At 37.8% G+C, this 19,857-nt stretch overlaps 1 protein-coding gene across 1 annotated transcript in view; it reads left to right on the top strand.

Moving 5' to 3' along the window:
* The window catches only part of LOC130090766 (potassium/sodium hyperpolarization-activated cyclic nucleotide-gated channel 1), a 104,004-nt gene that overhangs the window by 59,336 nt on the left and 24,811 nt on the right, over nucleotides 1-19,857 (top strand). The window contains exon 4 of the mRNA XM_056258302.1: nucleotides 9,550-9,768. Within this exon, the coding sequence (XP_056114277.1) occupies nucleotides 9,550-9,768 (219 nt within the window). The remainder of the gene's footprint in view (nucleotides 1-9,549; nucleotides 9,769-19,857) is intronic.

Raw genomic sequence — 19,857 nt, 5'->3', positions numbered from 1 at the left:
GTATAAACCTTTCAAGACAGACTTACCACAACTCACAAAGAAGTCACTTTCAAATCAAGCAGCTTTCCCTATTGGTCAAAGCGACAAATCAATGTAACCAGCTTGAACCAGTTGCGAAATCAGAATGGAGAATCTTTCAGAAATCAGAATCTTTCGCCCTCATTCAAATTTCCTGGTCGTATATCGTGTGGATTCCTATTGAAATGACTGGATTTCGGCCGCAAAGATACACTCAACAATGATAAATGTGATCACACCTTAAGACAGTCACTTATTTTGGTCCTGAATGAATCAGTGTATTGAAGTGAATCTGTTGAGCAAATGATTCAGCGACTCTTCAAAGAAAACAACAACAATCACTTGTTGCTAACCTACAGAAAGAAGTGTTGTGCAAATAATGCCCTGTAGTTTCAGATTCAAGTATTACCTTTGCAACTCTTCAGCAAGTAGTTAATATTTGCAAATGTGTTTATTTTTCATGTCAACGAATTGACCAACTCTTGTATTCTGATACATCTTATGGAGAAAATAAACAGAAATAAAGACTGCTATAAAAAGTGACCAGCCACTATTGCTTTCAGCCACACAGAAACAGATTCAGAAAAAATATTCACATACACACTCATACTGTAATCTACACATTGATATATTCTGTTCTGTATGCACAAGCACACAGAAGGAAACTCATCTGACCCATCTCAAGAGAACAAGACTCTATAATATGCATTAAATCCAGTAATGTCATGCAGCCCACATCTTCCTTAAGCCCTTTATCTGCTGCATATGGCTTTTGATCTTCTGTAATGCTGATTTAAGAATAATATCATTACTGTACTCTCTAAATGACCCCTGTTTTCTGGAAACGCTTTGAAACTTCTGGCCAGTTAAATCGATAAGGCGGAGAGAAGCAGAAATATGGATGCGTGTGGCCTTATTGTAAGTGTGTGTGTGTGTGTGTGTTTTAGGAAAAGACTGAGCCTCATTTGAATTTTTATTGCATAGTAGCTCATCAGAGGAGAAAAGCCCAGTAGAACAAAGGTGATTTCCAGCTTATTTATAATAAGAAGCGCTACTACCTGACTCATTATCTTCCTGCTTAAACTTCTCACCCACAACAATGCATGGCATAATACACTGTAAGATCCAATATCCTCTTGTATTCTAAGTCACGTTTTTGTCCTAAATGCATGTAAAAGGCCCCATGTCCATTTGGAAAAAAAGAGATGACTTTGCTGGTGGGCTTGGATAGAGGGCGCTGTTTTTATACTTGCCTTTTTATGCTTATAGCGGAGATAAAAGCAAAGCTTTGTTCGGAATAGCATACTACTTCCACAGTATGTACACTGTGCACAGTTATGCAAATTGTGTGTAAACAATATCTTAAAATGCTACAACTAAGCAACTTGTGGACACTGCATAAAATGCCACATGTCACAATACAATGCAGTAATATCAGCTGTTGTATAAAAAACGCACTGCGTCCGAATATGACTACTTCCATACGATACATACGTTCGAATTTCATAGTAGTCATAAAACAGTGGGCGAAAAGTACCCTGATGACCTATTACTTCTGGGCGAGATTTTGAGGTGCACACTCGATGGACACTTTACAATCCCATAAGGCCACAGGAGAGGATTTATGAATGGTAGAAGTGATTTAATGTCACATGCTAATGACAACATTGCAAATGTAAATATAGGACATAGTTTTTAACGGTTGCAAAGTAACCAAATGTAGCACTTACTATATACAATATGCGATTTTGGACGCAACATTCCTTTTTGACTCATTATTTGCATTCTGTGAGCAATATGCTAGTATCATTCCTAACAAAGACTGCAATTCCCTAGGCAATTTAATGAGACTATTATAACAAGGAGTCATTTTGCGAGAGATTATGAGTGTAGATAACATTGCAAAAAGCCAAATTCGATGGACGTCAATACTAATCCTCTCAGGTTTATGAAAAAGAAAATAGTCCTGAATAAAAGGAAAGTCTTACCTTTGTCTTTCTGGCACATACTCAAGGCACAAAGGTAGACCAGAATTTGACAAGCCAGATGTTTGGGAACGTATTGTTCCTTTTTCTTAAGCACGATTACGTTTAAACTGTTTTGAGAGTTTATCAACTCCCTGACTGGATTATAGCAACAGAAAATTTGATTTGGTCGGTAAACAATGTACGGTAATTATTTTGGCTTGGACTTTCTGGATAGCATATACTACAGTATTATTGGTTTATGTTAAGCTCCAGCATCTGTGTCGATTACTGCAATTAACAGTTTACTCGTACATCGACTTGTAAAAAACAGCAAAAAATGCTTGGACTGAAATATACAGCATTTCAAAACATAAATCTTTTTCTCTATACATTTACATTTTCACTGTAAGTGCATGATTGTCAACTGAGAAAGAGTTAAAACTATTTTCTGTGCAATTGACCGCCTGCTGTTGTTCATCAAGCTTAACTTTATTTAATGTACAATAGTCTTTGATTTCGATCAGTTTCGTTGCATCTCCTGAGCTGTGCCACATCAATAGTTGACGCTTTTATTGAATAAAGTCTCCTTGTTATAGTAATTAATTACCAGATGTAATAGATAATACAGGGATTTGTTTGGGAGCCTGTAAAAGATTGCTTTCGATTCTCAAGGGGCCTGTTGAGACGAATGCTTGGCCTTTCGTTTTATCTCACAGTTCACTTTAGATAGCTCAGCTGACATCCATCAGGAGAAACACTGAGGGAAGAGAGGAGAAAAGGTGAGAGAAGAAGAAAAACAGATAGAAAGACGGGTAGAGGGAGATAGATAGATAGAAGCAGAAGCAGAAACCAGAAGATAAAAAGAGAGCGAGAGCTGCTAGCTGACAACGAGCCCAGGAAACAATTCATCGCTGAAAGGACACACAAGCATCACAGTTTTCACAAATTAGAGATTGTGGTCTTGTACAAAACAAAACTCACTTTCCCTGTTGTAAAAGAAAATACATAAATAAATACGTGCATTAGTCACATGACATGGCAAACTAACAATGTATTAATATTTGTTAATGTTAATTTTAGCATTTACTAATGTATCATTAAAATCAAGAGTTGTGCACTGCAACAAATGAACTAGACGCGCCGCACGCTGACGATGCCTGGTGGTTAAAACCGTGTAAATGCAACAAAATAAAAACACCAAACCAAAAGTGTTTTATTAAAAGTGTAATCTGAATAAATGTAATTAAAGGGGTCATATAATGCCATTTTTGTACAAGCTAGTATGATTCTTTAGGGTCTAAATTAAAAGTTTGTAATATACTTTAATTAAAAATTCTCATTAGTATTGTAAGAAAACACTTATTTTACTTGGTCAAAAACAGCTCTGTTTTCAGCACGCCGTTTCAGTGCATATGACTTTAAATGATAATGAGCTTTGCTCACCCCGCCTCTCTGTTCTGTGCGTACACCGTTTGTAACACAATAACCATAACGCGTTGTTCAGTATAAACGTGGGATTATGAATTATATTGAGAACGTCATACATAGAAAACATGCCGTAATGTACCCTGAGTGCAAACCTTAGACGCATTCATTGTGAAGCGTGCAGCTAGCGATTTGCAAATATTAATATAAATATTAATATAAAGTTTAATAAAACGTTACACTCACTTCAGTTGTTCTAGAGGTTCAGCAGGAACACGAATAGCTGGTACCGATCCTTTATTATTCATGAGCAGCTTCTTAGCAAAACCAGCTTTATACTGACCCTCCTTTATAAAGCAGTCTGGTGAGAAATGATTCGCGCAAACATGAAAGCATTGACGTTGCTCGTGGGGAATATTCCCTTCGGAAACAAACTCAGCCACTGCGTCTTCAGCGGTTCGGATTTAGGAACATCAAAATGACTGCTGTGTTCGTTATTACACCCAAGAACAGAACACCACAATCGCTTAGACGCCATTCTGCTCATAGACAGTGCTCCAGCATATCAACAATGACCGCGCCGGTCCGCGCAGACTATGATTGACAGCTCGCTCACGAGCGAGGGCGGGTCTGTGTTGAAACAATGCTGTCAATCAACAATCGTGGGAGGGGCTTCCGACCGTGTGACGTCACAAAATCGAACGGCTCAATTTGAGGCAGGGGAAAACATATAAGGAGATTAAAACAAAAACACTGGATGGATTTTTATCATTTTATGATGGTTGTGTACAGGCACTGCCAACACACATTTCAGTGCAATCAACTTGTAAAAGTGCATGTACCATTATATGACCCCTTTAACAGATCACCCAATACCATTCAATATGAATTGTCTACAATGAGTTACTTTATTCAATTGTAGGGTTTGTTTTGTGGAGATACTGGTAATGTCATTAAAAATGTCTTTAAAAAAACCATATAGACACTGGTTCGTGTGTTTCCCTATATCAGCACCCCTTAGCGGTGAACCACTGAAATTTTGAAACGTTCAGACCCATTATGACGTAACAAAGCCTTGTTTCCTCAAATTGTTTCACAGTTTGACACACGCTCCGTGTTTTGAATACGCCCATCACTAGTTCCGTCACTGGTCTACACTTTCCTTGTTTAAATAAACATTTGGACGATTAAGAAAATGACAATGCATGTTCAGATGCAAACGCCCCCTCAGGTGGAGGTACTTTATATGAGCCTCTTATTACCCTTTTCTGACACTCTCGGCCTGGTAACGTAGCGTGTGATTAGCTGGAATGGCTGAATTGGATTGGATTTCAATTACTGCATGTCTGGTCACGTCTGAGAGAGTCACAGCTGGGTGAGGGGAGCGGCCCGCTCGTTCAGTATCACAGGAGGGCCACGGCTCTGATTCGCTGGAGAAAGAACTTCAGATGTTTGGGACAGCAGTTTGACGGCTATTGTTGAACAGATTGATGGATTTTCCACACAAAGACGTGGACAAATTTGTGAAAGGAGAATGTGTAAATGTGTCAACAGTGCTGGAGCCACTAGCTAAACATAGCAGCGCGATTATCTTAGCTAAATTTTTTAGTAGCGTCAATAAATAGTGTAGCTTTTCCATTAATGGGCTATTTTGTTTCAAAATAATGTGTAGCATGACTAAACACTGTACTGTGCACACATAGCAATCAGGAAAAGTTGTTTATATCCCCGTGTAACATTTTTACACCACTAAACCATGGTCAAATCACAGTAACATACTGCTTCTTGTAGCTTATTTCTATTTAATATTTCTAATTAATATAGCTAAGTTTATAGCTAAGTCTAATTAATACAGCTAAGCGTATTGTAAATAGCTAATGCAGTTAGCTACTTTGTTAGTAAATCGTTATAAGCTACACTAGGTAACCATAACTTGACTGTTGTTTACCGATTTAAAATATGAAATTATTTTAAATAGCTTCCCAACAGTGTGTGCGTGTGTGTGTGGGTGTGTGTGTGTGTGTGTGTGTGTGTGTGTGTGTGTGTGTGTGTGCAAAACCATGTGCATGTACACACGGTTTAGTGGTGTATGTTGATTTATTCACGTGTGCACACATGAGTGTCTCGTGTGACTATTATGAGGATTAGCTGAGCAATATGATCTGAGCAAGACGCACACAAACACCCGATGCGTAGTGTTTAGGCTACTTTACGTTGTGCTGTCTGTGACACCTTCTGTAACACACACACTACAACATCCACAAAGATTATCAGCCAATCAACACATTTCCGAAGTGGGCTCTTCTAATCATCAGCAGACCACTTAAGGATCCGCAGCTATCAAATACGCCGGTATAGAGTGTTAGTTAAAACAGTGTCTGAGTGTGGAGGTTGAGAGGTTGTAGGCGTTTATGGAGTGAGTCTGATTGGGACGGATCCCTTCTCTTGAGCGCCTGGTCATCAGAAACTACACCGGGAAGCTCCTTTGGGTTTTACACACATAATCACAAGAACAAAAATAGAGAAAACATACATTTACAAACCAGATTTGTGTAATCGTTTAATTATTTTCAGGTGTTAGAAAACATGACTTACTATTTACAAAAATCTGGTAACATTAATTGAAATATATTTTAGAATTGAAAGCCTTTTACAGCCTAATATGCTTACATTTTTTTTTAATCACACATTTTTTAATCACTCATTTTTGTAAGGACTCTGGCAGACAATAAAACCTAAATAAATATCCCATAGGACCTATGCCATATCTAAGGATTGGAAAATAATAAAACTCGTTTTTGACTTGTGCTAATAAGCAACCACGCAGAAACCCCTATCAACCACCTAGCATTGCCATATCAACAACTCAGAACATCCTAGGAACCGCATAGCAACACCCTAGCAATGCTGTAGCAACCACCACCCAGAACATCCTATCAACCACATAGCAAACACTCAGAACATCCTAGCAACCACAGAGCAACACCTTAGCAAAACTACCCAGAAACCCCTATCAACCACCTAGCATTGGCCTATCAACCACCTAGAACATCATAGGAACCACATAGCAACACCATAGCAAAAATACCCAGAAACCTCAATCAACCACCTAGTAACACATTAGCAATGCCCTAGCAACAACTCAGAACACCCTAGCAAGCACATAGCAACACCCTAGCAATGCTGTAGTAACCACCACCCAGAACACCCTATCAAACACCTAGCAACCACTCAGAACATCATAGCAACACCCTAGCAAAACTACCCAGAGACCCCTAGCAACAACCTAACGACATATAAGCAACGCCCTAGCAACAACTCAGAACACCCTAGCAACCATTTGGAACATCATAGCAACGACATGCTTGCAACCCGACCTAGCAATGCCCTAGCAACCACCCAGAAAACCCTAGCAATGCTGTAGCAACCACCCAGACCACTATAGCAACCCCATAGACAACACACCAGAAAACACGCTAGTAACAAACAAGCCCTGGCAACCACTGACTTTTTTTTCAGCAAATGTATTATGATGTAAATTGACAACAGTTCCTGATGTGATTCATGCAGCGCAAAATGCTATAGGGAATATCTAATATGATCCCACCCCCTCCCCATAATCTTATCGTGAGAAATTATGCCATCATTTTTCCATCAGTCTTCAAAAGAAATAAGCAATCATCATGGCATTAATAGGTGACTCAGTATACTGGAGCTTATACAGCCATAGACAGAGAAGGCACATCAGGAGTATTTTATTCGAGTTCTCCTGACACATGCAGGCAAACACTCTCAGCAGAACTCGCGTGCGTGATACGTCCCTGCTTGCGTTTGAGAGCCCTGTGGGTTGGCAGGCAGCGGTGCGCAGGTTTAAGAGCGGTTCAACGAGCTTTTGTCGGCTTCCTCAGCACTTTTTTCCTCTTCAAAAAGAGCAGGAAGAGATTTGAGCAGTCAGCAATTCCATTCCAGACTCCATCCATGAACACAGAACTGTCACATCCCTCTGAGTTTTCACATAAGCACAAGGAGCTGAGGCCATCGGGAAATAATATGTGTATTGTTTTAGTCAGTGTTCTCAGCAAACACACCAACTAATGTCTGCGAGTAATGCTGACAGCGACCAGTGACAGAGCAAACTGAAAATAGCTTCTGGACATAAAATAAGTCAGAGAAGCAAATTTATCAGACGTAAACAGAGCAATGTTAAATTTGGTATGACCTCCCTCCCAACAATATCCAATGCTGATTCAACAAGGATTTTACACAAAATCTTTTTTTTTTTTATTAAATAAGAAATAGATGATTATACATATATATATATATATATATATATATATATATATATATATATATACACTACCGTTCAAAAGTTTGGGGTCGGTACGATTTTAAATACTTTTAAAAGAATTCTCTTCTGCTAACCATGGCTGCGCTTATTTGATTAAAAATACAACAAAAATCAGTTACAGTATTAAATATTATTCCAGTGTAAATCAGCTGTTTTCTGTGTGAATATATAGTAAAGTGTAATTTATTCCTGTGATCAAAGCTGAATTTTCAGCATCACCAGTGTCAGTGTCTTCAGTGTCAAATGATCCTTCACAAATCAGTATAATATGAGGATTTGATGCTCAAGAAACATTTATTATTATTATCAATGTTGAAACAGTTGTTGGTCTGTCAGTTGTACAGTTTTTTTGTTTTGTTTTTAGGATTCTTTGATGAATAGGAAGTTCAAAAGACTTTTGTAACATTATAAATGTCTTTACTGTCACTTTCATTCAAATTAATTATTCCTTGATAAATAAAAGTATTGATTTCTTTCCTCCAAAAAATAAAAATAAAATTCTTACTGACTCCAAACTTTTGAACGGTAGTATATATATATATATATTATATAAAAAAAATTTTAATATTTTTTTTTCAATGAATAATATGTCAGTCAGCAAGATGGCATTCGACTGTCGCCTGTAAAGGTGAGATGGAAGAGCCTTTATACGACGGAAACGTGGGTTAAATCAGACCCTATGGTCTAATACTATGAGTAACAATGGCTCTTTCTGTGGCCAGTTTATTTTTTTATTTTTTTAGGATTCTTTGATGAATAGGAAGTTCAAAAGAACAGCATTTGTTTGAAATAGAATCTTTTGTAACATTATAAATGTCTTTACTGTCCTTGATAAATAAAAGTATTGATTTCTTTCCTCCAAAAAATACAAATAAAATTCTCACTGACCCCAAACTTTTGAACGGTAGTGTATATAAATATAATCCTCCATTTCTAATTTACTTATAAAACATTTCTTTGTGTAAAATCCTTGTATATATTTTTTAGAGACATTATATATATTTTAACATACATTCTCAGCTTTCATAAAATGCTAGTTTACAGTTATTATATTATATTATATTATAATATATAAAAGAAGGTGACAACAAAAAAAACTTGCTTGGAAAGTTTTTCCCTTTAGCATCTTGTTTTCATGAGCTGCTGTATTGATTGTGAGCAGGGTCAGGCACTCTGCAGTACATGCAGTACAGTTTGTCTCTTTCTATTCGCACAGTTCTCCATTAAAATCAGCTGCGCTAATAGCCTGTGAGAGGACTGAAAGTGTCCTTCCTCTTTTCTCTCTTCCGGCATCAGGGATCCACAGAGCCGTGCATCAACTGACGGCAGCTAATGGAAGTAATCCAAGTTGATTAGCAGACACCAAAGCCATCACTTGTTTTCACACCCCATTGGAAATGACATGGAGACCAAAAAGAAAAAGAAAAAAGATGGTGTATAGCAGGGGTATTTTGTCAAAGGGTGATAAAACAGAGACCAAAAACAAAATTATTATTTATTTTAGGCTACTAGGCTAAATATGGATGGATGGATTACAACATATAACAAATGGCAGTGAATACAAAGAGAGAGAAAGAGGAAGGAGAGATGCATGGAGAGAGATAGTTTGCCATGCATGAAGGTTACGTTGGCAGGACACTATGGAGATTCACTGATACTAGCACTGAGGTTGTTGTTGTTTTTTTTGCCTGCAAGCCCGCATGTGTTAAATTCACTCCACCTGCTTTTCTATCACTGACTGTCTTTCTTTTTTGTGTCATCTTCTCATGTCTGTCTCTTTCGCTCTCTTAGAACGACTCCTGGGGAAAGCAGTACTCTTACGCCCTATTTAAGGCCATGAGTCACATGTTGTGTATCGGGTACGGGGCCAGGGCGCCTGTCAGCATGTCAGACCTTTGGATCACCATGCTCAGTATGATTGTGGGCGCCACCTGTTACGCCATGTTTGTGGGCCACGCCACAGCCCTCATCCAGTCTCTGGACTCGTCCCGACGACAGTACCAAGAGAAGGTAAGCGCAACCTCATCCGTTTCATTCACCTGGCTGCTTTGTTTGCAGGTACTCGCGCGTTATTTTGATATTTACACCACCGTGCCTTCATTGGACGGGCATGTGATCTTACAACACCATGATAGCGTAGCAATCTTTGTCATCATCATGTATCACATTATGAGCTCATCAATCATTCAAGAATGACTTCAATATTGATCTGACGTCAAAGAAATTCTATCTCTGCTACATAGGTAGAAGGCGGCATGTGTCAGACGACATGTACAGGTTCAGGGCTGGAATCTACAGGTCTAGAATTATATATGATACAAAAATTAGCCTTTTTGTATCACTGCAACTGTATATTACAAAATGATGATAATGATGATACTATTTAGTATTATTATTATATGTTTAATAATATTATTTAAATAATCCCAAATTGGTTATTATTAATTACTAATTAATTAGTTATTATGATATATGACTATGATTTATTATGATTATTTAAATAAGTCATTCTTCTTATTCTTCTTAATAATAATAATCTTTGAATAATCCAAAATTGATTATTATTAATCACTGATTCATATGAGGTATTATTAAAACATATTGATTATTTAAAAAAGAAAGGTAATTAATGAATTATTCTTAATAATAATAATAATAATAGTAAAAATAATATTAATACATATCCTTCATTTTTCAAAAATATTATGGTTATGATTAAGTATTATTAAGATGATGTTTTAAGAATAATTAATTTTCGCAATTATTATTAAATATTAAAATCATTCTTAATTCAGTAATTCATACTTTTGATTATTCTAAAATATTATGATTATGATTAATACATTTTTCAACTTAATAATAATGCCACTTATGTTAACTATTTAAAAACAATTCATTTAATTATTACTATTATTCTCACAAATAAAGTCTGGAATAATAGCAATTGAAATGTATATTATAAAACTTGTTTTTTTTAAACAGCTGATTCTACATTACAGCAGCAAGCAGCTACATTACAAAGCTCTTGGTTTTCTCATAACACCATGTTTCTTCACCAGTCTCGCGTGTAAACAGCATATACCTGTACTGCCCTACAAAGCAAAAAGGCAGTAACTACGCAGAGTGCAGAACAGAGAAAAATGACTTTAAAGTTATCCTGTCATCCAGCCTAAGTAGTTGTAGGTAGATTATTGGACATGTGGCTGTTTTGTTACTTTATATTAACTTATTCTTTGTACATATCAATCCTCATATTAAATTTGATATTTTACCCCTATTTTGCAGTTACTGTATTCTTGCTTTGTATTACTTACCAAAAACGTGGCACCATACCAAGGGAAAAGGGAAACTACAGATTCTCCAAAAACTATTTTGCCACAACTTGGGCTCTGAGTCTGATATACTGTGTTTGAAATAATTGGAACCATTTGGACAACATTTTCAAAAATGTTGTGTTGCGAAACTAGTGTTGCGGAGCGGGCGTGTTACGGATATGTGGTGTAAATTTTTAGTAATCAAAAATCATGTCTAATTAATTGAAATCATGAAACTTTTATTATAAACTATTATTAAACTTATACAATATTTTAAAAACAAACATTTTTGGTCAAACAACATGCTGCACAATGAGCTTTACTGTTAAAATTAAAACATTGAAGAAAAATTGTGATTATTCCTTTAAAAATTAAGTTTTAATCTTAATTTATTTGTAGTGTTAGTATTATTATTACATTGAGACGTTTCTAAATTCTACGGTACTGCAGTAATATATTTCTTGTCAAGTTAAACCGAACTTTTATTTTGACGGGTTGCCGTGAAGACCGTGTCCTCATATAGGCAAAAAAAAACAGCTCGAGCGTCACACACGTGCTTCAGCGCGCGCACGGGCGTATGTGTGTGTGTGTTAGTTTGGTAGGGGAACAATTAGGGGAAACACTGCATCTCAAACAAAATTTGTGTGAAGTTAGAAGCGTGAAATCGCAAATGTTAAAACCGTCCCGTGAGGATGCCGCGAAATCAGCTGTGTGTTCACCATGGCAACAGTAACTACACTGCGCAGCAACACAGTTATTTTTTGTTAGGTAAAACATAGCAAGAATACAGTAATGGATGTTACTGTACTCTTGCTTTGTTTCACTAGGGCTTTTTGCAGTTACTGTACAAACGACTACCATTTTTCTCCAAAACGACACACATTTGAGATAAGATGTTTTGTCACATAACAAAGGATGCCTTGAATGTCATGAAAATGATAATAACTCATTTTTGACCAAAAATGCAGTTACTGCCTTTTTGCTTTGTAGGGCAGTGTAGCGGTACCGGCACAGACATCTACCGCGGTGTGTAATTCTCACTTGCACAGGTTTTTGGACGAGTGCGATCGCTGCTTGAAACTGTTCTGCTGTTCTCTGACCTCAGTTGTACAGTCTTATGTACTGTGATACTTAAGTCATCAACTCCGAGGTGCCACAGCGTATTGATTCCAGTTCCTCTAAACAGCATGCAGCTTCCTCCCTGAGATACCATGAGAGGAGGGATTGTCAGATTATCCCTCATTCTAGCCTTCTGTCTTTGAGTGCTTGTTGTACCGGTAGTGAATCATTATATCCTCATGCTTTCAAAGAGGATTTATCCCATGTGAAAGACAAAAACACTATCTCTGGGCCAAAGCATGTGCAAGAGGAGCCAGAGCTGCTTTGTCCCATGGGAGGAGGGGTTTCTCATCTGGGACCTCAACGAGCCAGGTTAACGTCACAACGTCATGCCAACATGAGCCATCAGCTTCACCATTTAATACCATTACAGTGGATGATGGAAAGACGATATGGGAATGGAGAGAATGGGATTGTGCTCCAGGGAGTTGGCACAGACTTAATGAAAAATAATTATGTTGAATAGGCAACACTGTCAGAGAAAGATTGTAGGGGTGTAACAGCTTGTTTCTAGGCAGTTCCCTCAAAAAATAATAATAATAATAATAATTTTTGTAAACTTATCTATACCTTTTGAGGTTACTGAGTAGGTTTATCAGATGTTTCATGAGAAAAGATCCCAGTAACTTCACTTACAGTATGGAAGTTTAACCCAAACATTTCTCCTCAAATTCTTCCAATACCAAGATCTGAGCTGTATACTATCCACGTTCAAAAGTTTGGAGTCTGTAACGTTTTTTGTGTGTGTGTGTGGAATGAAAGCAATACTTTAATTCAGCAAAGATGCATTTAATTGATCAAAAGTGACAACATTTTAGCATTTTGCTTTTTCAGAATGCTGAAATCTTAAGAAGCAACTGTTTCCACATTGCTAATAATAAGAAATGGGTAACACTTTATTTTAAGGTGCTTGTAATAAGCAGTAATTAACAGTTAATAAGACAGTTATAAGACCTTATAAGATGCATATAAGATGTGTATAAGCATTAACTACTTCATATAAGGGTTAAATAAAGGTCCAGGCCCTGAAGAGATCAGGGAAACTACTCCCTCTTGGGAAGGTACATTTTTAAGTGACTGGGAGTTTGCGTTACCATTTATGTTTGTTCGGCTGTTGTGCAATGTATTGATACTTGAGAAATGTATTATTTAATTTAATTTATTTATTATCATTAGTTAATGCTTATATGCATCTTATAAGGTCTTATAAGTGTCTTATTAACTGTTAATTACTGCTTATTACAAGCACCTTAAAATAAAGTGTTACCAAGAAAGGTTTATTGAGCAGCAAATCAGCATATTAGAATGATTTCTGAAGGATCATGTGACACTGAAGACTGGAGTAATGATACTGAAAATTCAGCTTTGCATCACAGCAAAAAATTCCTCATTTCTGTCTATTTCTATTTCTCCTAAATAATTCAACACCTGAGACAAAGTTGATAATTAAAAAAGACACAACTGAAACTCAATTAAGTCACCATGGGCTCATTTATATGCAGGCACAATGTCTGTTTGTCTTCAAAAAAGAATTTCATGCATTTGGATCAAAAGTTTAAATTTCTTTTTTTATGTGTAGCCTACTATAAGCTGCCTTAGGAAATAAACTGTGTGCTAAATGACGTCAATATACATTCCAACATAGGATCCAACTACTATCCAGAGACGATCACAGGCTCAATTTCACATTCGTGGCCGCTGTTTAAAATATCATATAGGAGTTTTCTTGCATTTATAAAGTTGCATTTTCTCATTACAGCCAGCCGTTACATCTTATTGACTGACAAAGCCATTTAGCTGAAACCTTTTAGTGGAACAAAGTGTGGGATTTCCAAGCTAATGAGATTTCTTTACTCTGGAAAACAGGGTGCTGCACACATCCATGGGCCATGCATACCATCAATTTCCCTGTCATGGCTGCTGTGCACGGGCTTATCTGAGTTGCACACGGAGCTGGTGTCACCTTCACTGCGACAATGACACAGCGGTCTGAAACAGACAAAGGGCTTCTATGAATTTACATCTCTGTCTGTCCCAGCACCGACTCTTATCTTCAATTTAAATATGATTTTTTGACCTTGCCGTGGCCGTGTAGCGTTTGACACAAAGAGCAGTGTTACACACTTCACTTAGAATAGCAATGTCACCGCTGTGGTTTCATCCCGCCATAATGCCAATTAAAATCTGGCTCCATTGCAAATGGATATTAGATACAGCTCCCCTGCCCAGAGATCTGCAAAATACATTCATATCGAACTGGCTTCTCAGTGGTCACTATATATAAACAGCAGAGGTCAAATGACAAAGCCAATGTCACTGGCCTATACTGCCGAGAACAACAGCATCGCTGGTCACCAGCATACAGGACTTATTTAGGGGACTGGTGTGCTAGTGTCCCAACCAGGCTGTTTAACTAGCTTAACCAATATTTGAATTGTTTAACAGCGAAAGCACAGCACACTAATTAAAGTACCATTGCTAAAAACATTAAAAATGTATAATACATTTTTAAAATATATGAAAAAATCTACATGCTATTACCATGACTTATCCCTACACTAAGACAGTACTAAAAAACATAAATCAACCTGGATAACTAGGATGTTAAACTTTTCCAAACCTAGTGATCTGCCTTGCAGTACACCGTCTATTAGGGTTGTCAAAAGTAGTCGATACTTAAATTTTAAAAACTTAAACAGGCTTTCTGTAGTATTGGCAGTTCCGGTAGTATACCAAGCACCGGGTCAATCCGGTACCCAGAGCCGATCCTGACCTCCCTGGGGCCCAAAGCAAAATTCTGTTAAGGGGCCCTCCTACCTGACCCCTGAGCCATGTAAACCATTTGCCATTGCCACACAGTCACACCTGACACCCCAGTGCTCCCAATACAATCCACCCTCCTTTAACTAGTACTAATGAAAATGTAATTCCCGATATCAGAAATAGACATTGTTACTAGAAAAAGTACATTCTTAATATCAAGAATTCACATTTTAAATAGTACAAATTTAATTATTGATTTAAAAAATGCATCCTGTGAATGAATAAAAGCTAAAACCGGCTTGCCATAGCATGTCACTGTGTTTTAAATGATAAAAGCAATACTTGATACTTGATGGTTATTATTTACTGAGGGATGCGCATCCATATTGACCAGTATGTCCAGCCAAATTAACATTTTAAATGCAATATAGCCTATAAATTAATAGTCAATGTCAATACATTGCTTTCCATCTTGCTTTATTGCAGAGTTGTAACTAAACTGACTTGGAGACTAGATCATTATTGTCTTGTTTTAAAAGTATGTGTGCCTATAATGAGGAGTGCCATCACGCCCAATGTTGTAAACTTTGATTGACGCGCTTTGACACGAGGGGGAGGCGGGGTCTTGAGTAACTTGTGTAGTGTGTGTATAGGGCTGATCGGCTCTGCCGGTACCCGCTGATAGCCGGCTGCATTCAAACGCTCCTGCGTCTGTGAAGAGTGACAAAGGTTTCTATTTAAAATTTCTTTTTGCAGCATTGAGTATTGTAGCCAATCACAGACATGTTTGTTGAGAGCGTGAACGCAATGGCCAATCAGAGGCATTTAAGATAGTTAGAATCCGCTAGAGTGGTGCAGGGATGACGTATTTTAGTAGGCCAACCCAGAAGTTCGCATCACCCTTGTTCCCTCGACAAAAACCCTATAGGATTTTTCCATTAGCTTCTGGATTATTGCAGATAAGCTCTGTGACCAACAAATGGATTCTATATGAATTCTAGCAATGCATTCTGGGATTACCATTTCCAGAAAGGTATGCAATGCTGCCTTACAGTTTGGCCAAAATGAAATGAAAATACATTAATGAATACATTAAAAATAACAATAACAAAGTAATTATTTAAAAAAAAATGAATCGGGGCATATGCTGTAGTCAGTGGTTTTATAACAGATCTGATGAAGAATTTTCTGGCTCAGCTCCTGTCTGACTCATTTCGATTCGATCCGTTGTTCCATTTGCAAAGACCAGCATAAGAACGCCGACTAATGGAAGATAACCACGCTCCCACAGCCATATCTCTCATCAATCCACTCATCTGTGGCTTTGCAGTAGCAGATCTCCTATGATCAGCAGATCAAACCAGCACATGGATGAGATCAGACCCGGAGAGGAACCGCGACACGTGGTTGTGTGCTGAGCAGGGAGCTGCGTATGAGTGGAAGAGTTCTTTCAAAGTGCAAGATCAAAGACGATCAGCAGGAGAGCATTTCGAGGAGAAGTTTCTTTCATGTGAGGTCAATGTTCACCTTATTCACCTGGGGCCTCATTTATAAAACTTTGCGTAGGATTTGCGTCAGAAGTGGCGTACGGATGAAACATAGGACGTGCGTACGCACAGAAATATTCGTATTTATAAAAACGTGCGCACGCACATCCTACGCATTTTCCCCTTAATAAATCACAATCAATTCTAAATGTAGCGCAGCTTTTGCGGCTTCATGTCACGCCCATAGTTGCCCATAAATAGTCTGTGAAACGCCCACAAGTTAATATTCATCGATTGCGAAATCGTGGCAAACATAGAGAGGAAATCAAAAAAACGTAACTTCATTCAATGTGAAGTAGAAGTTATCGTTGGCGAGGTGGAAAAGAGGAGAAAAATGTTGTTTGGAGGGCACAGTGTGGGCATTAGCCTACTAATGCCAAAAAGGCACTCGAGTGGCAAAAGGTTGCAGACGCCGTATGCTAGCCTCACAACCGAAAGACTGTGGCCGAAATAATAAAGAAATGACAAGCTACAGATGTCGGTTATAATCTACTTGGAAATGGGAAATAGTTCAGCGCAAATGTAATTTCTTGCAGCTTTCTGAATGGTTGAGACATACGTCATACGTTGTTTTATCAAAAATAAAACAAACTAAAGGCATATGCATGAAATACCCGCATGAATACCATGATTCCGTAGCTGATAAAGACATTTTTTACTATGAAAACAACTTTCCCCAGTGGACAAATAATACATCTATCTATTTATCTATCTATCTCTCCCTAATTATCTATCTATCTGACTGACTATCTAGCTATATCTAGCTAGGCTATATCTGCTCCGCCAGACGGACACATTGGCGAGAATATCAGTTTTGTACATTATTTCGTTCTGTTTACCATCTTATTTATGAGGATGAATTGTATAACATGCCAATATTATTGCAGAACATATTTCACTTTTCTTTTTGCAAATATGTGTTAATTTGCATTTCTGTTGCAGATCGATCAAACGGGTGTTCGTGTAGGCTGTTAAAATGTAATACTTGCTTTGTGACGTCTTCGTGTTATTTATGAGAGGCAGTATTGCCATTTATTTTACACAACGGTCTACAGTTTCACACACTTTCATGTGTTTCTTCCATCTGCCGACGGTGTCGCCATTTCTCATTTCACCCGTTTTTGTGCGTACGCCTGGGCCAGAGCTTGCGTGAAGGACCGCACATTTTACCGTCAAGTTTGCTTTTTATAAATACCAATTATTGCGTAGAGAGCGGCGTACGCCTTCTTTTGTGCGTACGCAACGTTTATAAATGAGGCCCCTGATGTTGTTTTTCAGACCAGTTTAGGAATAAACCCAGCCATTATTTCCTGGCATTTACATAGCATTCCACAGCAGGAGAGCGAGGCAAGGATATTCCTTTGTCAGATCAGCAGGCTTGTTATGTAGTGCTTCACACATACAGGCTGTTGTGGGATTGAATGCAAAGGTTAAACAGGTGGGTTGTTTGTTGGATGTCAGGTGCACACCTGTTTTGTGATTGTTGCTTGTCAGATTCTACAATTTGTCCCAGTAAGATATTGAAAGTCTAGCCAGAATGTGACATCAACGGCCTTTTATGTCAGTTTGTGTGATATATATATCTTAGGGCTTTGGTTATGACTGCCAGCATTGGCTATAGGTGATAATTCACAGCACTGATGTTGGCAGTGTTTTGTTTGGCGATAAAGGAAATGTATTTACAGCAAGCTCAAGGTCATTTTGATTGTATGATCATGACATGAATGTAATGCTAAATAATTAGATTGTTATTGCACATTAATATTTTATAAGGAAACCTGAACATGCACGATTAAGATGTAATATATGATAGGAAACATACATATTTTATTATTGCTAATATTAAAATGTTGTTACAAGAAACAAATTGTATTAACGTTGTCGATTGCAATTACTGTTTGGCAAAATTGAGGCCAAAATCAGAAAGTTTGTTACTTCAACAAACATACAAAATAATTTTCAAAGGGACAGAATAATAAAAGGCCATTATGACCTCAAATCATATTGCCTTTTCTCATCTTCCCTTCATGCAAATTAGGATATCTGTATTATCATCCCCATCGCATGAGCGCGCCGCAGTCTATTCTCCTGAGCAGGTACCTTTGCAATTTGGTGGATCAAAGCACCTTTCGATTTTTTTTTTCTGCTGGAGAGAGAGTGAAGGGCAGTCTCAAGCACCTGAGACGCAGGAGAGATACAGACAGGCTGGGCGGATTGTTTCTGACATCTAATATAACCCTGCCAGAGCCCAGCACACATTTAATGTGATGACCGCTTCTGCAAGAAGAAATGGGGGGGGGTGGGAAGAGAGAAAGTGGAGATAAACCTAATCTTAACAAAGCATTTCTGTTCCCACGCTGATAATAAACCCGAACGTGAATTAGCCTTCTGTGCTCTTGCCCGAAACGTAGTAGAGAGTAAAAATCAGAACTAGCCTAGTGTTTAACACAAAGGAAAGGAATGAAAGGAAAGTAAAAGGTAATGAAAAGGAGGAACGAAGAGCAAAGTAAATGGAAAATGAAAGGTAATGGAAAAGAAAAACCTTTTTTTTTTTCAAAAGGAAAAGTGCTAAGCTTCTGACAACTCTTTCAGTCTTTGTTTTAAAAGCATTCATAGTTTGCAAGAACGCGAAGAGGCTGTGAAAGCAGAGTAGTTAGATGAGTTTACTTGCTCGACATGATGACATCTAATGTCCCCAACAATCTCTGTAGTCCCATTTAGCCACTTACTGTATTAGCAATCACCCTTTACAAGACAAGTAAAAGCTTCTTTTTTTATCACAAGAGAGTATTACTGACCTCAGGATGATGGAACCGGAAGTGCTAAAATGCTAACCCAGGTTTGGCCTACAAAAATACGTCATGCCTACATGACCTACAAGTACAACATTTTAGGGACAGGAAAAGAACAGAACAGGAGGTGGGGAAGGAAGGAAGGAAGGAAGGAAGGAAGGAAGGAAGGAAGGAAGGAAGGAAGGAAGGAAGGAAGGAAGGAAGGAAGGAAGGAAGGAAGGAAGGAAGAAAGGAAGAAAGGAAGAAAGGAAGGAAGGAAGAAACGAAGAAAGGAAGAAAGGAAGGAAGGAAGGAAATTAGGAAATGGAAAGAAAAGAAAAAGGACAGAACAGGAAGGGGAGAAGGAAAAAGGCTGGAAGATGAAATTAAACAAAATGAAAAGGGCAAAAATAGGAAAAAGGAGGGGATATGAAAAGAACAGGAAAAGAAAAGGTAAAGAAGGAGACAGGACAAGTAGTAAGGAAGAAAGGAAAGGAAAAGAAAAGAAAAGTAATGGAAAGGAAAAGAAAGAAGAAACACGACATGACAGCAAATGAAAAGGAAATTAAACTAAAAAAAAGATTG

The sequence above is a fragment of the Rhinichthys klamathensis genome, unplaced genomic scaffold (genome assembly GCF_029890125.1).
Source record: "Rhinichthys klamathensis goyatoka isolate OS25496 unplaced genomic scaffold, OSU_Roscu_1.1 h1tg000150l_1, whole genome shotgun sequence".
Taxonomy (NCBI): Eukaryota; Metazoa; Chordata; class Actinopteri; order Cypriniformes; family Leuciscidae; genus Rhinichthys; species Rhinichthys klamathensis.
This window is presented reverse-complemented; position numbering and strand designations above follow the sequence as displayed.